This window comes from Sus scrofa, chromosome 9, assembly GCF_054392235.1.
Source record: "Sus scrofa isolate SSC_HxYL_T2T_F1_AM1 chromosome 9, Sscrofa_HxYL_maternal_Yorkshire_Landrace_v2.0, whole genome shotgun sequence".
Classification (NCBI taxonomy): Eukaryota; Metazoa; Chordata; class Mammalia; order Artiodactyla; family Suidae; genus Sus; species Sus scrofa.
In genome coordinates, this window is record NC_139391.1 from 2,507,410 (window position 1) to 2,527,392 (window position 19,983).

Consider the following 19,983-nt stretch of genomic DNA (forward strand, 5'->3'; position numbering starts at 1 on the left):
TTTTCTTATCCCATCTTTAACACTTCAGCCACAATATGCTTTTTTCCCTAAGTACTCAGGTTCAGAGACTATTCGAGAAAATGACTCCTCAAGGCGAGAAGAATCGCAAGTAAACATGTGGAAGGAATCTTCCAGGAGCCAGCGCTGGATGATGAGACCTGGGAGCGAGGCCCAGGACCCTCGGGGGGGGAAAAAACGGCTGCACTAAAACGCCCTCTTCCAACCTGAATTGGTCAAAGGTCAAAATAAATGAACTTTCCAAAGTTAGGAGCTTCCAAACTTTCACGAGGAAGACGTGCAGGTGCACAAGCCATGACCCGCCAGCCCCTCGACCTCGCTGTGCCCGGCGGCGGGAGCTGGTGGCGCCGGCCGCCCGGGCCCAGGCCGCCTCCACGCCCAGAGACCCGCAGGGGACCGGCTCCGGCCCGGCGGCCCAGGACCCAGAGCGCCCAGTGCCCGGCCCAACGCCGGCTCCCGCCCCGCCCTCCTCACCCCAGACCCAGGAAAGGAAAGGGGCGCTCGGGGGAGAGGATGGGAGCGCCTGGTGGGACTGAGCCCAAGCCCGGGGCCGTCCCCAACTCCCAACTTCCCAGAGTTTCCTGTGGTCGCGTCCCCCTTCCCACGGCTCGCGAGGCCGCCGCGGCCTCCCCTCGCCTGGAGCGCAGAGCCCGGGGAAGTGGAGCGCGGAGCTCGGAGCTCGGGTGCCGCCCCCAGGAGCCCGGGCGACCCGAGCGCAGGTGACGGGCGTGGTCCCTCCAAGCCCGCGCCAGCCCACCCCGACTCGGCCTCCGCGCAGCAGCCTCAGCGGGGGTCCCCGCCCGGGGCCAGCATCAGGCCACGGGGCGCTGCTTCCCGATCCCCGCCCCTAGGTCGGTGGTCACCCGCCCTCCCCGCTCCAGCCCGCGCCGCTCTCCAGCCCCAGGCCCCGGTGCGACGCCAACTCCCAGCCCAGGGCCCTCCGGTCGCGCCCGGCAGCGGCGGCGGCGGTGCTCACCTGGGTCGCGGAGCCTGGGTCTGGCGCGGTCCCGCAGGTGGTAGATGAAATCCTGGCAGCTGTCGTGCTCCAGGGCCCCGCGGGCACAGAGCTCGGCCAGCAGCTGCAGCGCCTGGTGACAGAGCGCGTCCCTGGCCCCGGGCATCGCCCCCCCGCATCCTCGGACCGCGCCGGGCAGGCGGGCGCGGGAGACAACCCTCCGCCTGCCAGCTCAGCGCCGCTGCCTCCGGGCCGTCCGCGCTCGCCGCCAGGGACCCGCCGAGAAACGGTCCGAGCCGCAGCCCCAGCCGGCCCGGCCTCCCACCGGTTGCATGCGGCGCTGGGCCAGCCGGTCGGCCGGTCGGGCTGTCTCTCTCTCCCGCCCGGCCCCTCCGTCCCTCCCCCGGCACCGAGGAGAGGCGGCGCCGCACAGCCCCGCGCGCCTCTCGGCTCGCGCTCCGCCCGCCACTCGCGGCCGCCGGGAGGCGGGGCGGGTCGGGGTGCGCGCCGCGGGGTGGATCGCGGCGGCCCCGGGGCGCTCGCCGGCCCCTGGAGCAGCGCGGCACTCGGCTCGGGACCTCGCGCCCAGAGCGGCCGCGCCCTGGTTCCGCGAGCGGAGCGGGTGCGCGCTCCGTCCTGAAGCAAAGCCCCGCCGCCCCCGCCGCCCCCCGCCGCCGAAGTTCAAAGCACGATCTTGGGTGCGTGGCGCCAAAGGTGATGTCTGAACCACACCGGGACTGGAGAACCGGGTCCCGGCGGCTGTGAACTTGAAAAGCGCCGTCTGGGCACAAACCGCGGGCCTAAAGACGCTAGACGCCCCAACGCGGGGTCTGGGCCCAAGGTTCACCACCAAAGGGAAGACTTCTCAAGCACAGGACATTTTCTGGCACCGTGGGGACGCGGAGAAGGTGGAGGCTCTCAGATCAGAACTAAGGTCAAATAAACGGCTCCTGAGAAAGACGCTGGGACTTACCCGGAGCTTCGTAGGTTGTGGCCGGTTTTCTAAGCAACCGATGGGAACGTCCACCAAGGAAGAGTAACAGGGCAGCTGGGATGTTTGGTGTGGAACACAGGACATCTTTCATACCCACCTCTTCTAGGCAATAAGCCTAGAACGTGCGTGTGTGTGAGTGTGTGTGTGTGTGTGTCGAGCACTGTGCCACAGGTCTGTTAGCTAGAAAATCTCATTTAATTCCCTCGATGGCCCAACAAAGTCTCCGTAACTGTTAACCCCGTGTTACCGATGACAAACCTGCGACTTGGGAAAGTAGCACCTGCCCAAGGTCATACACGGGGAGGCAGGGTAATCGTGACTTTTTTCTCAACTTTCCTTAATACCAGTGTCCGACTCTATAAACTGTGGGATCTGTACAGCGGGCGCGCTTAGCCATAAGGTTGTGCTGTTGCTAGGGGCATCTCAGAGCAAATTGTGCTGTGCAGAAAGGTACTTCAGGATGCCACAGAGTGTTCACCCAACAGATACGCTTTGGCACATTGCTGTGAAAGATGCTGGGCCCTCAAGGACTTTCTATCAGAAGAGCAGAGAAAATGCAGAGCTGGAAAGGCAAAGCTATCGTCAGAGAGCTGCGGAAAGACAAGTAGACTCTCTGCCTTAGGAAAATCAGCAGGGAAAATAGGTTTACCGAGAGACAGCCTTTGGAGGCGGTTGGGCAGAAGCTGGTCTTTGAAAGGTGCGAACTCTTGGAGAAGCAGGGAAAGATGGTGTGACAGTGGAGGTGGCACCAGAGTGTGGATGCTGGGGCCTGGGGTAAAGCATGAGAAAACAGTGACACGGACAGGGCTATGCCAGAGAGGAACTGCAAGCAGTAAGTTCGGTTAAGAAATTACTTTGAGAAGCCAGGCAAGATATTATGAAGGCCTAGATCAGGCCAAAAGCCTTGCTTGATGGCCAGGAATATCCAAATTGGCAAGACGTTTCAAGTTTGAATTGACAAGATTGCAACTCATGGAATGAGAAAGAATGAAAGCCGTAAAAGTTCCCCAAACGAACCTGGGTCAGATGTGGCAAGTCCCTGATGATGCTTAGAATTGCAAGCCCAGAGTTTCAGGAGAGAGGACAGGAGAGACGGGCCCTCATCCATGGAAAGGTAGCTGCCACAGTGGATGCGTTCCTCCAGGAAAGAAAAGCTGGAAAAAAAATGGGAATTTGCCGTTCAGGATGTAGCTTAACAAGGAGACTGAGAGCAATCAAAGAAGAGGAAGATCAGGCAGAGGGGAGTCACAGAGTCAGTCAACAGCATCCACTGTCAACAGAATCTGAAAAGGAAAACCTAAGACGTGCCCTTTGGATGCAGCGGACAGTAAGAGTGTCGTGGTTTAGAGAGACTAGTTACTGTGCACCCAACGTGTGGAAGCGAACATTCTGGCACCCAGGGCTTCTAATCAGATATACCGCTATGTGCAGGGCTGGGTTGTTAGGAAGATGACATAAAATGCTTGGAAGAGTCTCAGCACACAGTACAGGCGCAACGAGGGGATGGACTTTTGTTGTTGCCGCTGCAAATCTAACGCAACCGGCTGGGGGCTACACGCACCACTTAATTCATGACTTAGAACATCCCTAAGTGGTAGATGATGTTATTTCCTGTTTGACAGGTGAAGAAAGTAAGATCAGGTGGTTCAATCATTTTCCCGAGGACAAACTGCTCCCAGAGACAGCCACAAGCAGCCTTCCCATGCAGCCCAGCCGCTGGCAACGACTTCACCTCTCCCTCCAGCAGAAGCCGAGGCTGTTTCCCTTCCCCTGAATCTGGGCTGATCTGTGATTTACTTTAACCAGTGAAACGTGTGCAAGTGCTATGCCTGTGTCAGAAGGTGGAGAAAAGGAACCCCGAGGCCCTGCTGGTAGGTACGCAAACAGGGCAGCAGCTACACCAAACAGGACGGACGTTCCTCCAATATTCAGAACCGGAACCACCATATGATCCAGCTATCGAACTTCTGGGTATTTAACTGAAGGAAATGAAATCACTACCTGAAACATCTGTGCCTCTGTGTTCATTGCAGCATATTCCCAACAGCCAAGACATGGGAGTAACCTGGGTGTCCGTGACTGTATGAATGGATAGAGAAAATGTGTGTATTTATACAATTACACACACACTCACACATAATGGAATATTATGCAGCCTTGAAAAGAAGAAAATACTGCCATTTACGACAACATGGATAAACCCGGAAGACATCATGCTAGTGAAATAATTCAAAGAAAAGTACTGTACGGTGTCACATGCAGAACCTAAAAAAAAATGCTCCTCATAGAAACAGAGTAAAGTGATGGTTGTCAGGCATTAGGGGCGGGTAACATGGGAAGATGCAGGGGTTCAAATTCTCAGGTGTAAGGACCCGAGGCACGTACGGTGACGGTGGCGCTGACTGGAGTTAATGCTAGAATACCGTGTATTCGAACTTTGCAGAGAGGAGCTCTCAGGCACTCTCACCACAAAAAGGCTAATAGAAAGTGATGGGTGTGATAATTACCTTGACCTTGATCTTGGTCGTCACTTCGAGACGCACATGGACGTCACGCCGTCATGCACATTTGAAATATATGCAATTTTATGTGTCACGTATTCCTCAATAAAGCTGGAAAAAATAATAAAAAAGTCCCACGGGTCTTTCAGCTGCTCGTACACCATATCCTGACCCCTACTCCCAAGATCTAGATTCCGTGCTTGGGAAGTGGCTGGGATTCTCGACGGCAGAACCCGGTGTTAATAGGCATTCTGTTTGATTTGGTTCCTTGCCAGGTAGTGGCCTTTAGAAAAAGAGAGTAAGATCTGACTGGCATGGAGTTCCCTTCATGCCTCAGTGGTTAACGAATTCGACCAAGGTCCATGAGGACCCGGGTTTGATCCCTGGCCTCGCGCAGTGGGTTAAGGATCCGTCACTGCCATGAGCTATGGTGTAGGTTGCAGATGCAGCTCAGATCCCGTGTTGCTGTGGCTTTGGTGTAGGCGGGCGGCTGTGGCTCCAATTCAACCCCTAGCCTGGGAACTTTCGTGTGCCCAGGGTGCAGCCCTAAAAAGACAAAAAAAAAAAAAAAAAAAAAAAAAAAAAAAGATTCGACTGGCATGACTCGTTCCTGGTGAACCCACACTCTCCAAGCGAGGGGTGCTCCCATGATGCAGTCAGCCTCCTGTTTAACTATTCTATTTGTCCTCACTCTTGCTCCCAAGCCTGAAGTAAAACCACTGGACCAGCAGACAAGAACTGAGGTCGTGTCCTGTGACAACGGAGCTCTCCTCTTGGGCCTCGATCTCCTGTAAGCTTGGTTCGTCCATATTTGTAGTCAGTTTTTCTTGAAAGATGGAAGAAAAGCCAATTTTGGATTGGGTAACGCCACTCTGCCCACCTGCCTATTATCACTGAACCAAGAAGCAGGTCGCTCTGCTTTCTCTTTAGCCTTCCTTTCTGGGCTGTGTGGGTTCCTTCCCAGTTTATGGCTGCCAATGACAAAGTCATAATTCCAACCTCTTTGAGTTTAAAGAAGGTAGAGGTTGACTAGCTTTCTGTTGAACCAATGGACGTAAAAGGATTTACTGCAAGGACAGAAGACGATGCTCCAGGTGAGAAGACCGGGCACTCTTCTCTTCTTAGTAGATAACTCTCGGTTCTCCACTTGCTCATCTTTTTCGAACAAGGCCAGAGAAGAGAGAGGTCAGATTTCCACTGACTGAGAGAAATTTGGACTCAGTAGGCCCCCATCACCAAATAACTTTTTAAAAATTACTTTCTGTGTCCCTAGAGCTGCTTTTCAAAGTGGCTGATGCCATGCGCCCTGTCCAGGTCTGGGCACTGGCTGGAGTCATGATGGATGGATGCGGGGAGGAGGAGAGGATGGAGCCCCGCATGGGCCAGGCTCTGACACGGTGGTCAGGGAGCGGCCGACTAGCTGAAGAGGGGCCGGAAGATCAGACTCCAAACAACCCTCTCCTTCCCTCCTCTTCCACGGCAAGCTTCCCGCCCTCCTCAGTGCTGAAAACAGATCCAGAGCAGGCTGCCCTGCGCTCAGGTGCCAGTTTATGGAGAGAAGCAGCTCATGTGCGTGTGTGTGGACGATGATATGAAGGGAGTGAGCATTTTCCAACAACCGCCTTCTTGATCTTTTTGCTTAGTGACAAATGGCTTTGACAAAAACCCGAGAACACAGACACACACACACACACACACACACACACACACACACACACACACACGGAGTCGGAGAAGCATCCTTCCCCTTTCACTGCCATTGCCTCTAGCCTTGTTCAGAAGATGGCAAGCAGACCACATGCTTTTCTCAGCCCTAGCTCTGTCTCAAGAACCAGGCTTCAGGTTATCAGCTCAAGAGTTTAGTACTTAATCACATTTAATTAACCAATCAATTCATCAAATGTCTGTTGAGGACTCAACGCAAGGGTTTTTTGATACAACTTCTGGGTTGAATACCAAATCTCCATATTTTAAGCTTTCTTCTTCTAGCTTGCATTCATTAATTAAAACGTCATCCTTTTAGTATTGCTTGTACTTTGACTTATCCTCACTGCAAAATTTGTTTGACTTTTCTTTCCCACCTCTAACCGAACTGCTCTTAATTTTTTTTCTCCCCATAAATCCATTCTGCAAAGCTTTTGTCAGGAAGCAAAGTAGACTTCAGAATTTTAGAGGTCTATTTCAAAGTCATTATTATCATATTCCAATGGTTTTCACTATAGTTTTTGAGCTCATGCTGTGTGCCAGATACTCTAAAAATGCTCTAAATAGAAAAGCTCCTAAAATCCTTATAACAGCCCTATGAAGAGGGTATTTTTATTAACTGTCTTCCCCTTTTCGACAGAGGTAACACGAGCATCGACACTGAGTGGCCTTTCTAAGGTCACCCCGCTAGTCGGGGGTAGCGATGGGCTGTGTGACTCCTTAGCAGGGCAGGGCGCTCCTCTGCAGGTGGGTCCGGGAGAGCACAGAGCCCCCGTGCTGAAGCTGAATTGCCCACTGGCCCGAGGAGCAGCGCTGGCATTGTGCTTTTACCACCTCCAGTGGACGCAATCAGATCGACACCTTGATTTTGTTCTCTGCATACGAGGATGGGCAGGGCCTGATCAATTTGCAGCCCATGCGGTCTTTCCAGATGGGCCATTTCCAGCCAACACCAGCCGAGCAACTGCTTGCACTACATAAAGTCTGCTGTGCTTTCCACGCTTAGTTTAACGGAATCAGCCATCGGAGAGATAGTGTGACATCACCCTTTTATCTTTGAATTTTTTTAATTTTAAAAAAATTCTGTTGAAGTACAGTTGATGGACACTGTTGTGTTGATATCCGCTGTTCAGAAAAGTGACAATATATATTTACATATGTATTTTTTCCATTATAGTTTATCACAAGGTATTGAATATAGTTCCCAGTGCTCTACGATAGGAATTTTTTTTTTTCCTTTTTCTTTTTATGGGCACACCTGTGGCACATGGACGTTCCCGAGCTAGGGGTCAAATTGGAGCCGCAGCTGCAGGCCTATGCCACAGCCACAGCAACACCAGTCCCAGCCACATCTGTGACCTGTGCTCCAGCATGCGGCAACGCCAGATTCTTAACCCACTGATCGAGGCCAGGGATTGAATCTGCATCCTCGTGGAGACAGTGTTGGGTTCTTAACCTGCTGAGCCCCTACAGGAACGCCAGGACTTGTTTATCCAACCGATATATAATAGTTTGCCTCTGCTCATCCCTAACTCCCAGTCCTTCCATCCCCTACCCCCTCCTTGGCAACCAAAACTCTGTTCTCTATGTCTGCAAGTCTGATTTTGTTTTGTAGATAAGTTGATTTGTGTTGTATTTTAGATTCCACATATAAGTGATATCATATAAGGAGGTATTTGTCTTCCTCCTTCTGATGTACTTCAGTTAGTAATAATAATCTCTAGGTCCATCCATGCTGCTGCCAATGGCATTTTTCATTCTTTTTGATGGCTAAGTAATATTCCACTATGTGTGTGTGTGTACACACACACACCACATCTTTATCTACGCACCTGTTGGTGGACATTTAGGCTGTTTTCAACCCTGATTTTAGATGGGAACACTGAAACACTACTGCCCGAGGTCATGCAGCTAGCAAGTGATGCAACGAAGATTTAAATCCAGGCTAAAGAAACTCCAAAGACTGGAATGTAACTATCATACAAATGCCTCCCCGTGAATTTCACATCAGAATTGCCAGACAGGATTTTTCCAGTTTTATATACATTCTTAGAACCTCTTATGAACCCCCTGAGTAACTGCAGGAAAACCACATCCACACTCTAAGATAAATTATATAAGCTTACTAAAGAATTGATTAAAGCCCAGGTGATTATATGACAAATGACGGGCAAAACGCCCTGTGCGCCTATTATTTTGCTCACTCAGTCCCCCTGAGTAAGAAGTCAGCTCCCACTGTGGTCGGGATCCTCTCCACTGCCTGCTCTTGGTTTGCATTTTGTTTCTCTTTTCCAGCTGCCCTGCAGCACATGGCGTTCCCAGGGCCCCACGGCGAGGCCAGATCCTTTAACCCTCTGGGCCAGGCTGGGGATGGATCAAACCTGCTGCTTCGGAAATGCCACCCATCCCGTTGCACCACAGTGGGAATGCCATGTGGTTTGCGTTCTTTTGCTATTTTTCTTCTGCACTTAGGCCTTTTGTGCAGGCATTAGAAGTGCCTTCCTCCAACACAGAGAACTCAGCGTCTCTGGGTGCACCCACTAGAGCTGGGATTTTGTAGAATTTCCACCAACTGGACACAGGTTTTCCTCCCATTCAGTAACTGCAAAATAATTCCTACTTTAAGGATACACCTCAATAAAGTGGTAAGAGGTGGTCTTGTTCATTTTTTTAAAAAAAATTGTAAATGTTCAAGGTATTAAAAATATATTCAAAGTTTGTTTGGTTTTTTTTTTTTTTTTTTTTTTTTTTTTGCTTTTTTAGGGCTGCACCTGAGGAAGATGGAAATTCCCAGGCTAGAGGTCGAATCAGCTACAGCTGCCGGACCTACACCACAGCAACCATAGCCACGGCAATGCCAGATCTGACCCTTGTCTGTGTCCTATACTACAGCTCATGGCAATGCTGGATCCTTAACCCACGGAGCAAGGCCAGGGATCGAACCCCCGTCCTCATGGATCCTAGTCGGGTTTGTTACCACTGAGCCACAACGGGAACTCCCTTCACAAAACAAGGGAACTCCTTGTTTTGTGGGTTTACTGTTTAGCCTTTACCATGCCATTTATAAGAAAAACATCTTGCATATATTATTCAAGACAGAAGAAGCCACATTTTCCAAAATGTTTTTTCCTCAATTACCTTCTGATTTTCCTTCCATCTCCAGTGATATTTAGGCTCAACTGGGGGAGAGAGTCAAAGCTGTTACATGAAACTTCAAGCACACATACAAGTTAAAACCCAGAAGTTGTTACCTGCAAACAAAGACATCTGGGGATGAAGTGGGGGAGGTGGGGCAGCATCAGGACAGGTGAGGCTGCAGGACAACCTGAACCATCTCCCGTCCTCTGAGCTCTATCTTGGTTTTCTTTCCCTCAGGCTTCTCGATCTCATTTTTCTCTACTGGCGTCTCCTCTTGGACCTGACCTCCAGCTCTCGGATGCCCCGAGCTGGGTTCTCGGTGCTCCTGCGCTGTGCTCCCCTGAGGCATTTCCTTTGGCTCCGGGGTCTCGAATTCCCCCCACATACTGATGGCTGTCACATCAGACCTCCACCCATGATTTCCCTCTTAGCTCCAGATTCACACGTGAAACTGTCTACCTGCTAATCGCTTAAGTGCGTAACTTCATTCTCACCTGTTTCTCCCCACCTTCCTCGTTTAAGTAAGTTAGTCACTGAAATGTTCAGATTAAACCAATGCATCGGTCTCTTTATCTGTCCCCATTGCTCGCCTGCCTGATTCAATCCACCAGCAAATCTTGTTGCTTTTAGATATGTAATATATCCCAGCCTGTTTTCTTCTCTCTGCTCCCCCTCTATTACCCTAATATAAACCACTGTTATCTCCTGCCAGGCCACCGCCATAACCTCCAGAAGCAGACCGTTGGTTACTTACCCAGAATCCATGAATCTCTAGGAAAAGTTTTTCTTGTAGCCGCCTTCATCCTTCTGGCCAGGTGCTTCAGGGGAGTCTGGCTCCATCCCCGGATCCCAGAGGTAGAACCTAATTAATCCAAGGCAACAGTGTGACAGCATTCCCCTTACCAGCGACTGCTTTAGGAAGGCGCACCTGATCAGATTATGGCCAATGAGACATGATGGAAAGGTGACCGAGAAGCCTGAGTATGGCTCGTTCCCCCCCTTACAAAGGGATACAAGGAATATAGAGCCTCCGTCTACCTCTGGACATTGTCATGTTTAATCTGATGCCCGGAACGGCCACAGCCAAACCACAACCAGCCAGAAGAGGATGGAACTCACAGAGAGAAGGCACAGCCCCGAGAGCCTAGGAAAGACAGTGGACCCAGGGGCTTCAGGGCACACCTCTGCGGACTCCTCCCTCTGTGCCTCTTGTTACAGAAGGGAGTTTATTTTCATATTATTTAAGCCACTTTGAGGCAATGTTTTCTTGATTTCAGAGGCTTCTGTGTCCAAATTCCCAGCTGCCAACAACAAAACCCACTAGACAGTTTCAACACAATGTGCGAAAGAACGTCCAGAAGTGAATCAGCTTTAGAGTCTGGGAACAAATTCGTGTTGGATGAGCAGACAGCCCCAGTGGAGACCTCACCACTCCTGCCACCACGGGGGTCAGGCCCAGCCGTCCACAGTGAAGGGGGCTGGGTGTGAGGTTTTCCACGATTAACTTCACTTCTGCCCCCCTAAAAGCCGAACCCCCTCTACCACCTGGCCCAGAATCAGTTCTCTGCAGCACCCCCTTCTTCCTGTCATCATCTCCTGAATCAAGTCACAGCCACATGGGCCAAAATGGCAAAGCTCAGGCCATCTGCCTTCACTCTAGCTGCAAGGGACACTTGGAGTCTGGGCTCCCACCTTGGGGTGGCAGGGCTCAAAAGGGGAAGTATGTCACCTACTGCTGTGTAACAGATTAGCCCCAAATTGAGCAACTTAAAACAACGGGCATTTGTTATTTCACAGTTTCTGAGCTCAGGAGTCTGAGGGCGCCTTAGCTGGTCTCTCCTGAGATGCAGTCAAGTTGCTGCCCAGAGCTATTCCACCTGAAGGCTTGACCAGGGCTGCTTTCCAGAAGGCTGACTGGTTGGCCATTGACTGGAAGTCTCGGTTCATGTGCCATGAGGCCTCCACAGGGACGCCTGGGTATCTCTGCACAAGGCAGCTGGCTACCTGGAGCGAATGATCCAAGAGAGAGGCCAAGATATAACCGTATTCTTTCGCAAGCTAATCTTCGAAGGGGCTCGTTCTGTTACTTACAACAACTAAACCCTGGTACCACGTGGGAAGGGCCACACCGGGCGAAAGAACAGCAGGGTGCGGAGATCAGGGAAGGACACCTCCGAGGCTGGTCACCACAGTGGGGAATGCTCCAAACACACAGGGAGAAGGTGAAGGGAGCCTGGAGGCCAGAAAGCATAAACAACGTTCTTTAGAGACGTGCTTTCCGCGCTTCTCCCGTGGAACGTGACGCTCTTTTTTCAGTTCGATGGTTGGGTCTATTCGCAGCCGGGCCAGCCCTGTCCTCTCCTGGTTACACTAGGGCCTGAAGGGTCCGCATCTTTTATACCTATGACTTGGCGACGTGTGAAAACATCCTAAGCAGCCTTCCTCCTTCAAATCCTGTCTCCCACAATCCTTTCTCCTCAGAGCACTTACGACGACCTTTTGAGGCATGAATTAAATTGCACTGATTCATTCTTTAAACCTCAAGTGGCTTCCAGTTGCCCTGGAGGTTAAACCCAAACTCCTCGGGTCCACCATGTAGACGTGGGCGTCCCTCCACCCTTCTGACACCACCTCGGATTAGTCGCCTCCTTGCTCCGTTTGCCTCTGTCACATTGCTCTCTTTCTGTCCCCCAAACAATCCATTTGTTCTCAGCTCAGTGACGTCTCCCTTGTTCTCGCCTCTACCTTAGAGATACCTCCTCAGCCGGCTCTGTCCTGCCCTTCACATTTCAGTCTAATCACCATCTTCCTAGAGGTACCTTCCCTATGTTCTAGTTCACATTAAGCCAGCTCCTTCATGTTGCTATTACAGCCTGAAACTTTCTTGCTCACTGTCAAAGCACAAATATTTATAGAAGACTTACTCTGTGCCAGACACCGTTCTGGGGACCAAGGACCTGTCTCTTTGCTTTGTGTTCATTCCCACCCCTCACTCCTCATCTGTCATTGCTGAGAACCCACAATCCAAGAAAGTGCCTGACACTGGAAGCGTCCAGTGAGTATCATCTGAACGAGAGGATGCAGATAACAAAGGGCCCACATGGGCCGGGGTACTCGTGAGAGCATGAACCATAGCTTGGCAGACACACAAGAACCAGCATCCTCGGTGAGAGTCACGTGAGTCCGGGGCTCAGTACCCAAGGGAGCAGCCTGGGTCTGGATAAGTTCAAGACAGGCGGAGGACCGGGGAGAACCGGGAGAAAGACAGCAGGAACTCATTCAGGAAACAAACCAAGCCCCCTCTGCCGTCATCTCGCTTGGGATGCCAGTTCCATCAAGGCAGACCCCCGCCAGCAGAGTGCAATGACGGCTGTCCCGCAGGGTCCCCCCAAAGTCCTGTCCACCAGCACCTTGTTTGGTCTTTGCAGATGGATCAGTTAAGATCTGGAGAGGAAACCATCGTGGATGTGGGGTGGGCTCCCCCTGGAAGAGGAGAGGACACAGGGGTGTACAGAGCGGACAGAGGCGGAGACCCAAGCACTGCGCCCGGAGGCCAGGGGACGCTTAGGAACCGCCAAGAGCCACCGGAGCTAGGAGAAGGCAGGGAGGAATCTTCCTAGAGCTTCCAGGAGTGTGGCCTGCAACATCTTGATCTCGGACTTCTGGCCTCCAGAATTGTGAGACAATAAATTTCTGTTGTTTTAAGCCACCAAAGTGGTGGTCATGTGTTATAGCAGCCCCAGGAAAATAATGCAACTGCTGTTATTTTTTTTTTCTGGGCATAAAATAAATGTTCAATAATTCAGCCAGGCAAGTCTGTGGCCAATTGTCTGTCCAGTATTTGGCACAGAGCAGATTATTTTTAAAAATTCTTATTGAAATAAATGTTTGATGATTGGCTGGCCTGGTAGAATTTCAAAAAACCCTTAGGAGAAATACATCCAAACCTTTCCATGATTCTGTCTGCGAATAGGAAGGGTCAAATGCACCCGAGGAATCTGACCTTTTCCTGCGGGCTGAAATGAAAATGCATTGCCTTTGTCTGCAAAATTATACAAGAGCTGAGGTCAAAATGGGTAAGAAAGCAAAAGGACTTGGAAACATGTCTGTAATTTTTATGACACGGGTGACATATTTGTCCTTGAGTTTGTATCCAGGATTTAGTCTTTCACTCTTGCTTCCTTGTGTAAGGAACGGAGCCTGGGCCAAGAGCAGAATCACCCAGCCTATTTCAGCTTACGTTAGGCTGGTAACTCAGCACCTCCTCGACAGTTATGACCCTGTCAGTCCTGCGAGCTTTGAAAATGTATGGCCTCAGGTATCTACCCTGGGGGACCTCGCAGTCCGCGTGTGGGGACAGACGGTGGATCTGGTTAAAACACAGCGTCATGGTAAGGTTTTCCGTAGAATTACAAAGCAGTGTCGAAGGATGGAGAGAGTAATTCTATCAAGAAGCATTTGTCTATTATCTGGCTGTGTGGCCATAAGAAAGTGACTCTGGATATCAACAATCCATTGCCGAAATGAGTATGTCGGACAAGACAAGGTCTTTTGGCAGTGACAGTGTGACGATGACCTTGGATTAGTCCGCTTCATGTGTGCCTGTCTCACTGCTCCCATTAAACCTCAATGGGGTAAAAATTGGGCCTCAGTCGCCTCTCCCTCCTGGCTCCGCTGCAGGCATCAGTTAAGTGCGTGCTGATTGGCTGGTGACTGAAATTCATCGTCCTCTCCTATTCTTACATCTCAGCATCAGGTAGAATTCCCTGCCTCAAACTGACTTCAAAAAGATCAGTTTTAAATACCTGCAGGAGCTCTTCCTGGCTTAGCACTGTACCCTCTGAGTCCTGCCAAAGGGCTTGAGAAGGGCTGGGTGCCAGCTCTGCTTTGGCAGCAATCTACCAAAAAGCTTCCTTTTCTGAACTGGCGCGAGCCCTTCTCCCTCCACGATTTTCTCCGACTCTTAACCCTGTGGATCAGGCCCACCGCTTGCCTGTCTGTGTGAACATATCTCAAAGACGCAAGTACTTACGGGAGAGCAGAGTGTGTGTGTGCGTGCAAATACACAAACTGTGAGAGGACCTGGGGAGTGTAGCGGTGTGTGCACGCGAGTGTGTGCTGACGGCTCCAGGGAAGCAAGAGTGTGCTGGGCTCCGCAGAACTCTCAGCCCAGCCTCCGCCTGGAGGCCCTCCTCTAAGGGAGCAGAGAACAAGCCGGTGGGGGGTGGGGGGTGGGGGGCATGCCTCTTCCTCGTCAGGACTGGGGCCCCATCTCTACTCCTGGGGGGTGAGGATTCTACTCATTGCAAAGCTTGAGATAAAGACCACCGTGGAAAATCTACCAGTATCAGGGGCTCTTTTTTTTTTTTTTTTGTCTTTTTGTTGTTGTTGTTGTTGTTGTTGCTGTTTCTAGGGCCGCTCCCGCGGCATATGGAGGTTCCCAGGCTAGGGGTCGAATCGGAGCTGTAGCCATTGGCCTACGCCAGAGCCACAGCAACGCGGGATCCGAGCCGCGTCTGCAACCTACACCACAGCTCACGGCAACGCCGGATCGTTAACCCACTGAGCAAGGGCAGGGACCGAACCCGCAACCTCATGGTTCCTAGTCGGATTCGTTAACCACTACGCCACGACGGGAACTCCTTTTTTTTTTTTTTTTTTGTCTTTTGTCTTTTTGTTGTTGTTGTTGTTGTTGTTGTTGCTGAGGGGCTCTTGTGTTTGTTTTTAGAGTATTAAAAAAAAAAAAAAAAAACAGCTAGCAAGCAAGCCTGGTTTTCCTACTGAATAGATGATGTTCCATTAGAACTGCTGTCTGCAAAGTTTTTCTCCACAGACAGTTGTTTTCAGTTTATGACCTGCTCTGCTCCCAGAGGGGCAAGAGCATAAATCGTTTGTTTTCCAAAAGAAAAGACACAACCACAAAACAAAAAGCAAAGGCCGAATAAGCTGATTTTTCCCCCAACGTGAGCCTTACTTGTCTGAGTGACTATGTGTGAATGAAGGCCCAACAGGGCTAAGGCGGCAGCAGGTCCGAGTCTCCTCCAGAGACCGTCTCATGAGCATTAATATTAATCTGGGGTTTTTAGGGAATGCGAAACAGCTTTAGGCCACAGCACGAACACTGTTTCTGGGTCAGGCGGACTCCTGAGGCAAAGGAACTTTTCTGTACTGGGGAAGTTCAAGGTTTCTTTTCTGGTCCACCAACGATCTGACTCTCCCCCGGCATCTGCTGTTCTGTGACGAAACTAATGGCTAACATAGCAAAGCCATCTGGGGAACTATTGCTGTTCTAAGCACTTTAACAGGGAATAATTCACTGAAGCCTCAACATAATGCTATCAGGTAAGTGCTATTATTACCTCCATCTTAAACATAAGGAGGCTGAATCCCGGAGAGATTAAGCCACTTGCCCAAGGTGGCAGAGCCAGTGAGCAGGGGAGCTGGCGTATGAACCCAGGCGGTCCAGAACCTACAACTGGCTTTATAAACTGCAACACCACATCATCCGACTGACCAGGCCCCCGTGGTAGGCGGGTTCTAGAAATAGATTTGTAATGTGAATATTGCATAAAATCATAGTTTAAAATAGAATAGAATTTTGCAATTATGTATTTATAGATGGATTAATTTTTAGGATTATAGCAAGACAAATATAATGATGAAAAACATTGAGAATTTCTTGTAGGAGCCCATGGCTATAAGAAAAAAAAAAAGTACTGATCAGAGCAAGGAGGCTTTGGTGTTTCTTCTGCCTCTACTTCTTTGTACTATCAACTGGGTATCTCTGGATATACTGCCTGCCGTCTGTTCACATATGCCCTCAGCTCTGTGGAACCCTGGGAACTGAATTCCCTAAACGCATGCAGAGAGAGGAGCCTCACTTATCAATGAGGAGACTGCTGTATGTGGTTGGGGGGCAGGGGTGTATGGACAGTGGCTCTCCTGCAGCCCTTGGGAGGTGAAAGCCCTGGACCACTGGGCGTGCTTCTCATTTCAGGCCCCTCTATATTCTGTGGTGGCTTTCCTTAGGATCTACTGGATTTTTGACTAATAGTCCTGTGTAACTTCAGGTTTTCATTGGACGCGATTGGGAGGGAAGGAGGGCAAGTCGGCATCGTCTTACGAGGCTCTACTGGAGCCTTTCCTTCTAAAACGGATCCGCACACGGGTCTCAACAGACCAGGGAACACGGAAATGGATGGTTTGGTATAACAGCCTGAGGCATGATGCTTTCTCTGATGCATCCTTGAACATAGTTTATTTCCTACACTATGACTTAATCAAACATTTGATTCCATGCGGAATCCAAAATCAAAGTCCCCGCCCAAATATAGCAACCATTTGTGACGCACAACTTAAAGCAACAGACGTTCACTTTCTCCTGGTCTCTGTGAGTCAGGAATACAGGTGTTACTTAGCTGGGTATTTCTTTTTTTTTTTTCAGCATTTCTTGGGCCACTCCCATGGCATATGGAGGATCCCAGGCTAGGGGTCTAATCAGAGCTGTAGCCACAGCAACACAGGATCCTAGCCGCGTCTGCAATCTACACCACAGCTCACAGCAATGCCGGATCCTAAACCCAGTGAGCAAGGCCAGGGATCGAACCCGCAACCTTATGGTTCCTAGTTGGATTTGTTAACCACTGAGCCACGACAGGAACTCCTACTTAGCTGGGTATTTGCTCAATATTTCTCACATGGTTGTAGTCAAGCTATAAACGGGCTGTGTTCTCATCGGGAGGTCTGACAGGAGGAGAAGCCCTTCGAAGCTCACTCGTGGTTGTTGGCTGTTGAACTGAGAGCCTTAGTTTCTCGTTAGCTGTTAGCTGGAAACCTCCCTCAATTCCTTGCCACGTGCGTCTCTCGACTGGGCACCTCCCAACATAGCAGCTTGCTTTTTGCTGCATAAGAGAAAATGCCTAAAATGAAACCCACCGTCCTTCTATAACCTAATCTTGCATGTGACGTTTCATCATCTCTGCTGCATTTTATGTGCTCGAAGCGAATCACTGAATCTAGCCCACAATCAAGGGGAGGGGAGGGGCCTACACAAATGACTATCGGGAGGTGGGATTACTGGGACCCTCCTGGAGGCTGTTCACCACAGCCACCGGGACAAAGTCATTTCAACGGCGAGACTTCTTTCTTTTTTTATTATTATTATCACTCAACGAATCTAAAGGTGAGGATTATTTCTGCTCAAGTATTTGTAAACTAGCACTCCCCAAATTCTCCCTCTTTTGGGTGTGTGTGTGTGTGTGTTTAAGGCTGCACCCATGGCATATGGAAATTCTCAGGCTACGGGTTGAATTGGAGCTGCAGCTGCAGGTCTATGCTACAGCCACAGCAACGTGGGATCCGAGCTGTGTCTGTGACCTACACCACAGCTCGTGGCGACACTGGATCCTTAACCCACTGAGCAAGGCCAGGGATCAAACCCACATCCTTAGGGATACTAGTTGGGTTCATTACCACTGAGCCATATGGAAACTCCTCCATCTTTTGAGTCCTACCCTCTTTATAACATCAGGTAAGATAGTCCCAATACTGTGCAGAGTAAATCCACCTCTGCATCTGGAGTAACCCTCCGATGGCCGGGGGGGGGGTTATTACCTCTGCATCTGGAGTAACCCCTCCGATGGCCGGGGGGGGGGTTATTACCTCTGCATCTGGAGTAACCCCTCCGACGGCTGGGGTGGGGGGGTTATTACCTCTGCATCTGGAGTAACCCTCCGACGGCCGGGGTGGGGGGGTTATTACCTCTGCATCTGGAGTAACCCCTCCGATGGCTGGGGTGGGGGGGGTATTACCTCTGCATCTGGAGTAACCCTCCGATGGCCGGGGGGGGGTTTATTACCTCTGCATCTGGAGTAACCCTCCGACGGCCGGGGGGGGGGTTATTACCTCTGCATCTGGAGTAACCCTCCGATGGCCGGGGGGGGGGGGTTATTACCTCTGCATCTGGAGTAACCCTCCGACGGCCGGGGGGGGGGTTATTACCTCTGCATCTGGAGTAACCCTCCGATGACCGGGGTGGGGGGGTTATTACCTCTGCATCTGGAGTAACCCTCCGATGGCCGGGGTGGGGGGTTATTACCTCTGCATCTGGAGTAACCCTCCGACGGCCGGGGGGGGGGGTTATTACCTCTGCATCTGGAGTAACCCTCCGATGGCCGGGGGGGCTTATTTCAGATGAGCGAGGCCATCTGAATCCTACTTCCTCATCACAGCCTGCTCCTGGCAGATTTTCTCCACTTTTGGGTCTGCAGCCTCTTTTCCTCTTCTTTCATATCCACAAAGCACCGCTGCTGCTGGGTTATTTTATATAACAGATGTCCACTGAAGTTTTAGAGCTAAGAGGAAGTAATTACAGTCAATACAGAAGACGCCCTCAACAGAAGCAGAAACATCGCAGCTCCTAGAAATGCACTGGTCGTTCTCCAGCGTTAGAACGTCTGCGGCCTGGGAGCCTCTGCACCGTCTTACCCCTCTGGCCTGCCGCTGGGGCTTTTTCCCTCTCCAGCTTGTTACACAATCTCTATTTCCTCCTCTTTCTGAAACTCAAAATTTCTTCTTCGTCTGTTTACTTCGATACGCTTGTGCTAGGTGGGGCCATTCTAATTCACCTCTGAGATTTTAGTAGTGTTGACTCTTGAATGGGAAGGGGCTGGCGCGTCCATTCATCTCCTGTGGTGGCTTCATGAGGCCTATGTAAAACGTTCCACTTTCCACTCAAAGACGAGACATGACTACACATCTGGGGCACTGAGAAAAGGCAGCTTTAGAAAAGACACAGAAGTGCCTATGGTGCCATTCAAGCAATATGTCAAAAAAATTTGCTTTGATGTGAATTTCTGTGTTTATCTAGACAAAGACAGTTGGTAGCTTCTATTCTAAAACATTCTCAAGGTTCTCTTACAGGCACCCTGTCACAAGAGTGTCATCTCATTTCAGAAAGAAGAAAGTCCATGTTTATATAAAAATATAAAACAATCCTAGGAGAAAAACACAACCAACTGTTAGGAAGTTACATCTGAGGAGCAAGGGTATGTTGAAGGAGTTTTGTGGGAGAAGGAATAAGAATGACTACGTCGTAAGAGGGATTTTTACTTTGTATAGATATATGTGTATCTGTTTTTAAAAAATAATCTGTATTACTTTTGTCTCTGTATTTAGGAATAAAGCATCCTGGAATTAAACAAAAAGCTGTAGACAGAGAAACAAATGCCACTTCATAATACTCCTCGGCAATGCTGAGCACCAGAAAATAATGGAATGGTCGGTTATAGTTTTGATGGAAAAAAGTATGTGAGAAGAATTTTGGGAAAACATAGGCCAGACACTCTCCAACATAAACCACAGCAATATCTTCTTAGACCCACCTCATAGAGTAATGACGATAAAAATAAAAAGAAACAAATGGGACCTAATTAAACTTAAAAGTTTCTGCACAGCAAAGGAAACCCTAAACAAAACGAAAAGACAATCCACGGAATGGGAGGAGATATTTGCAAATGATGCGACTGAAAAGGGATTAATCTCCAAAATTTATAAACACCTCTAGCAGTGCAACACCAAAAAAAAAAAAAAAAAAAAAAAAAAACCCAAAAAACAACACCATCAAAAATGGGCAGAAGAGCTAAACAGACAATTTTCCAAAGAAGACCTATGGA

The 19,983-nt window shown here is 50.1% G+C and overlaps 1 protein-coding gene across 35 annotated transcripts in view; it reads right to left on the reverse strand.

The window, feature by feature from the left end:
- Positions 1-19,983, reverse strand: part of SYT9 (synaptotagmin 9) — a 345,167-nt gene that overhangs the window by 190,178 nt on the left and 135,006 nt on the right. For 5 of the 35 annotated variants that reach the window (XM_084974936.1, XM_084974932.1, XM_084974937.1 and 2 more), the window contains 2 exons: positions 10,065-10,172; positions 4,475-4,579 (listed from right to left, as the gene is read on the reverse strand). The exons of 7 other annotated variants lie outside the window; for them this stretch is intronic. Coding sequence is in view for 18 of the 28 variants with exons in the window: in XM_084974909.1 (XP_084831035.1) it covers positions 995-1,139 (145 nt within the window). In the remaining 10 variants the exon portion in view is untranslated. Of the gene's footprint in view, positions 1-994; positions 1,445-2,984; positions 3,122-3,968; positions 4,047-4,474; positions 4,580-9,310; positions 9,424-10,064; positions 10,173-18,455; positions 19,306-19,983 lie in introns of those variants that run through there. 23 more of the 35 variants (XM_084974910.1, XM_084974915.1, XM_084974916.1 and 20 more) reach the window with 11 other exon arrangements.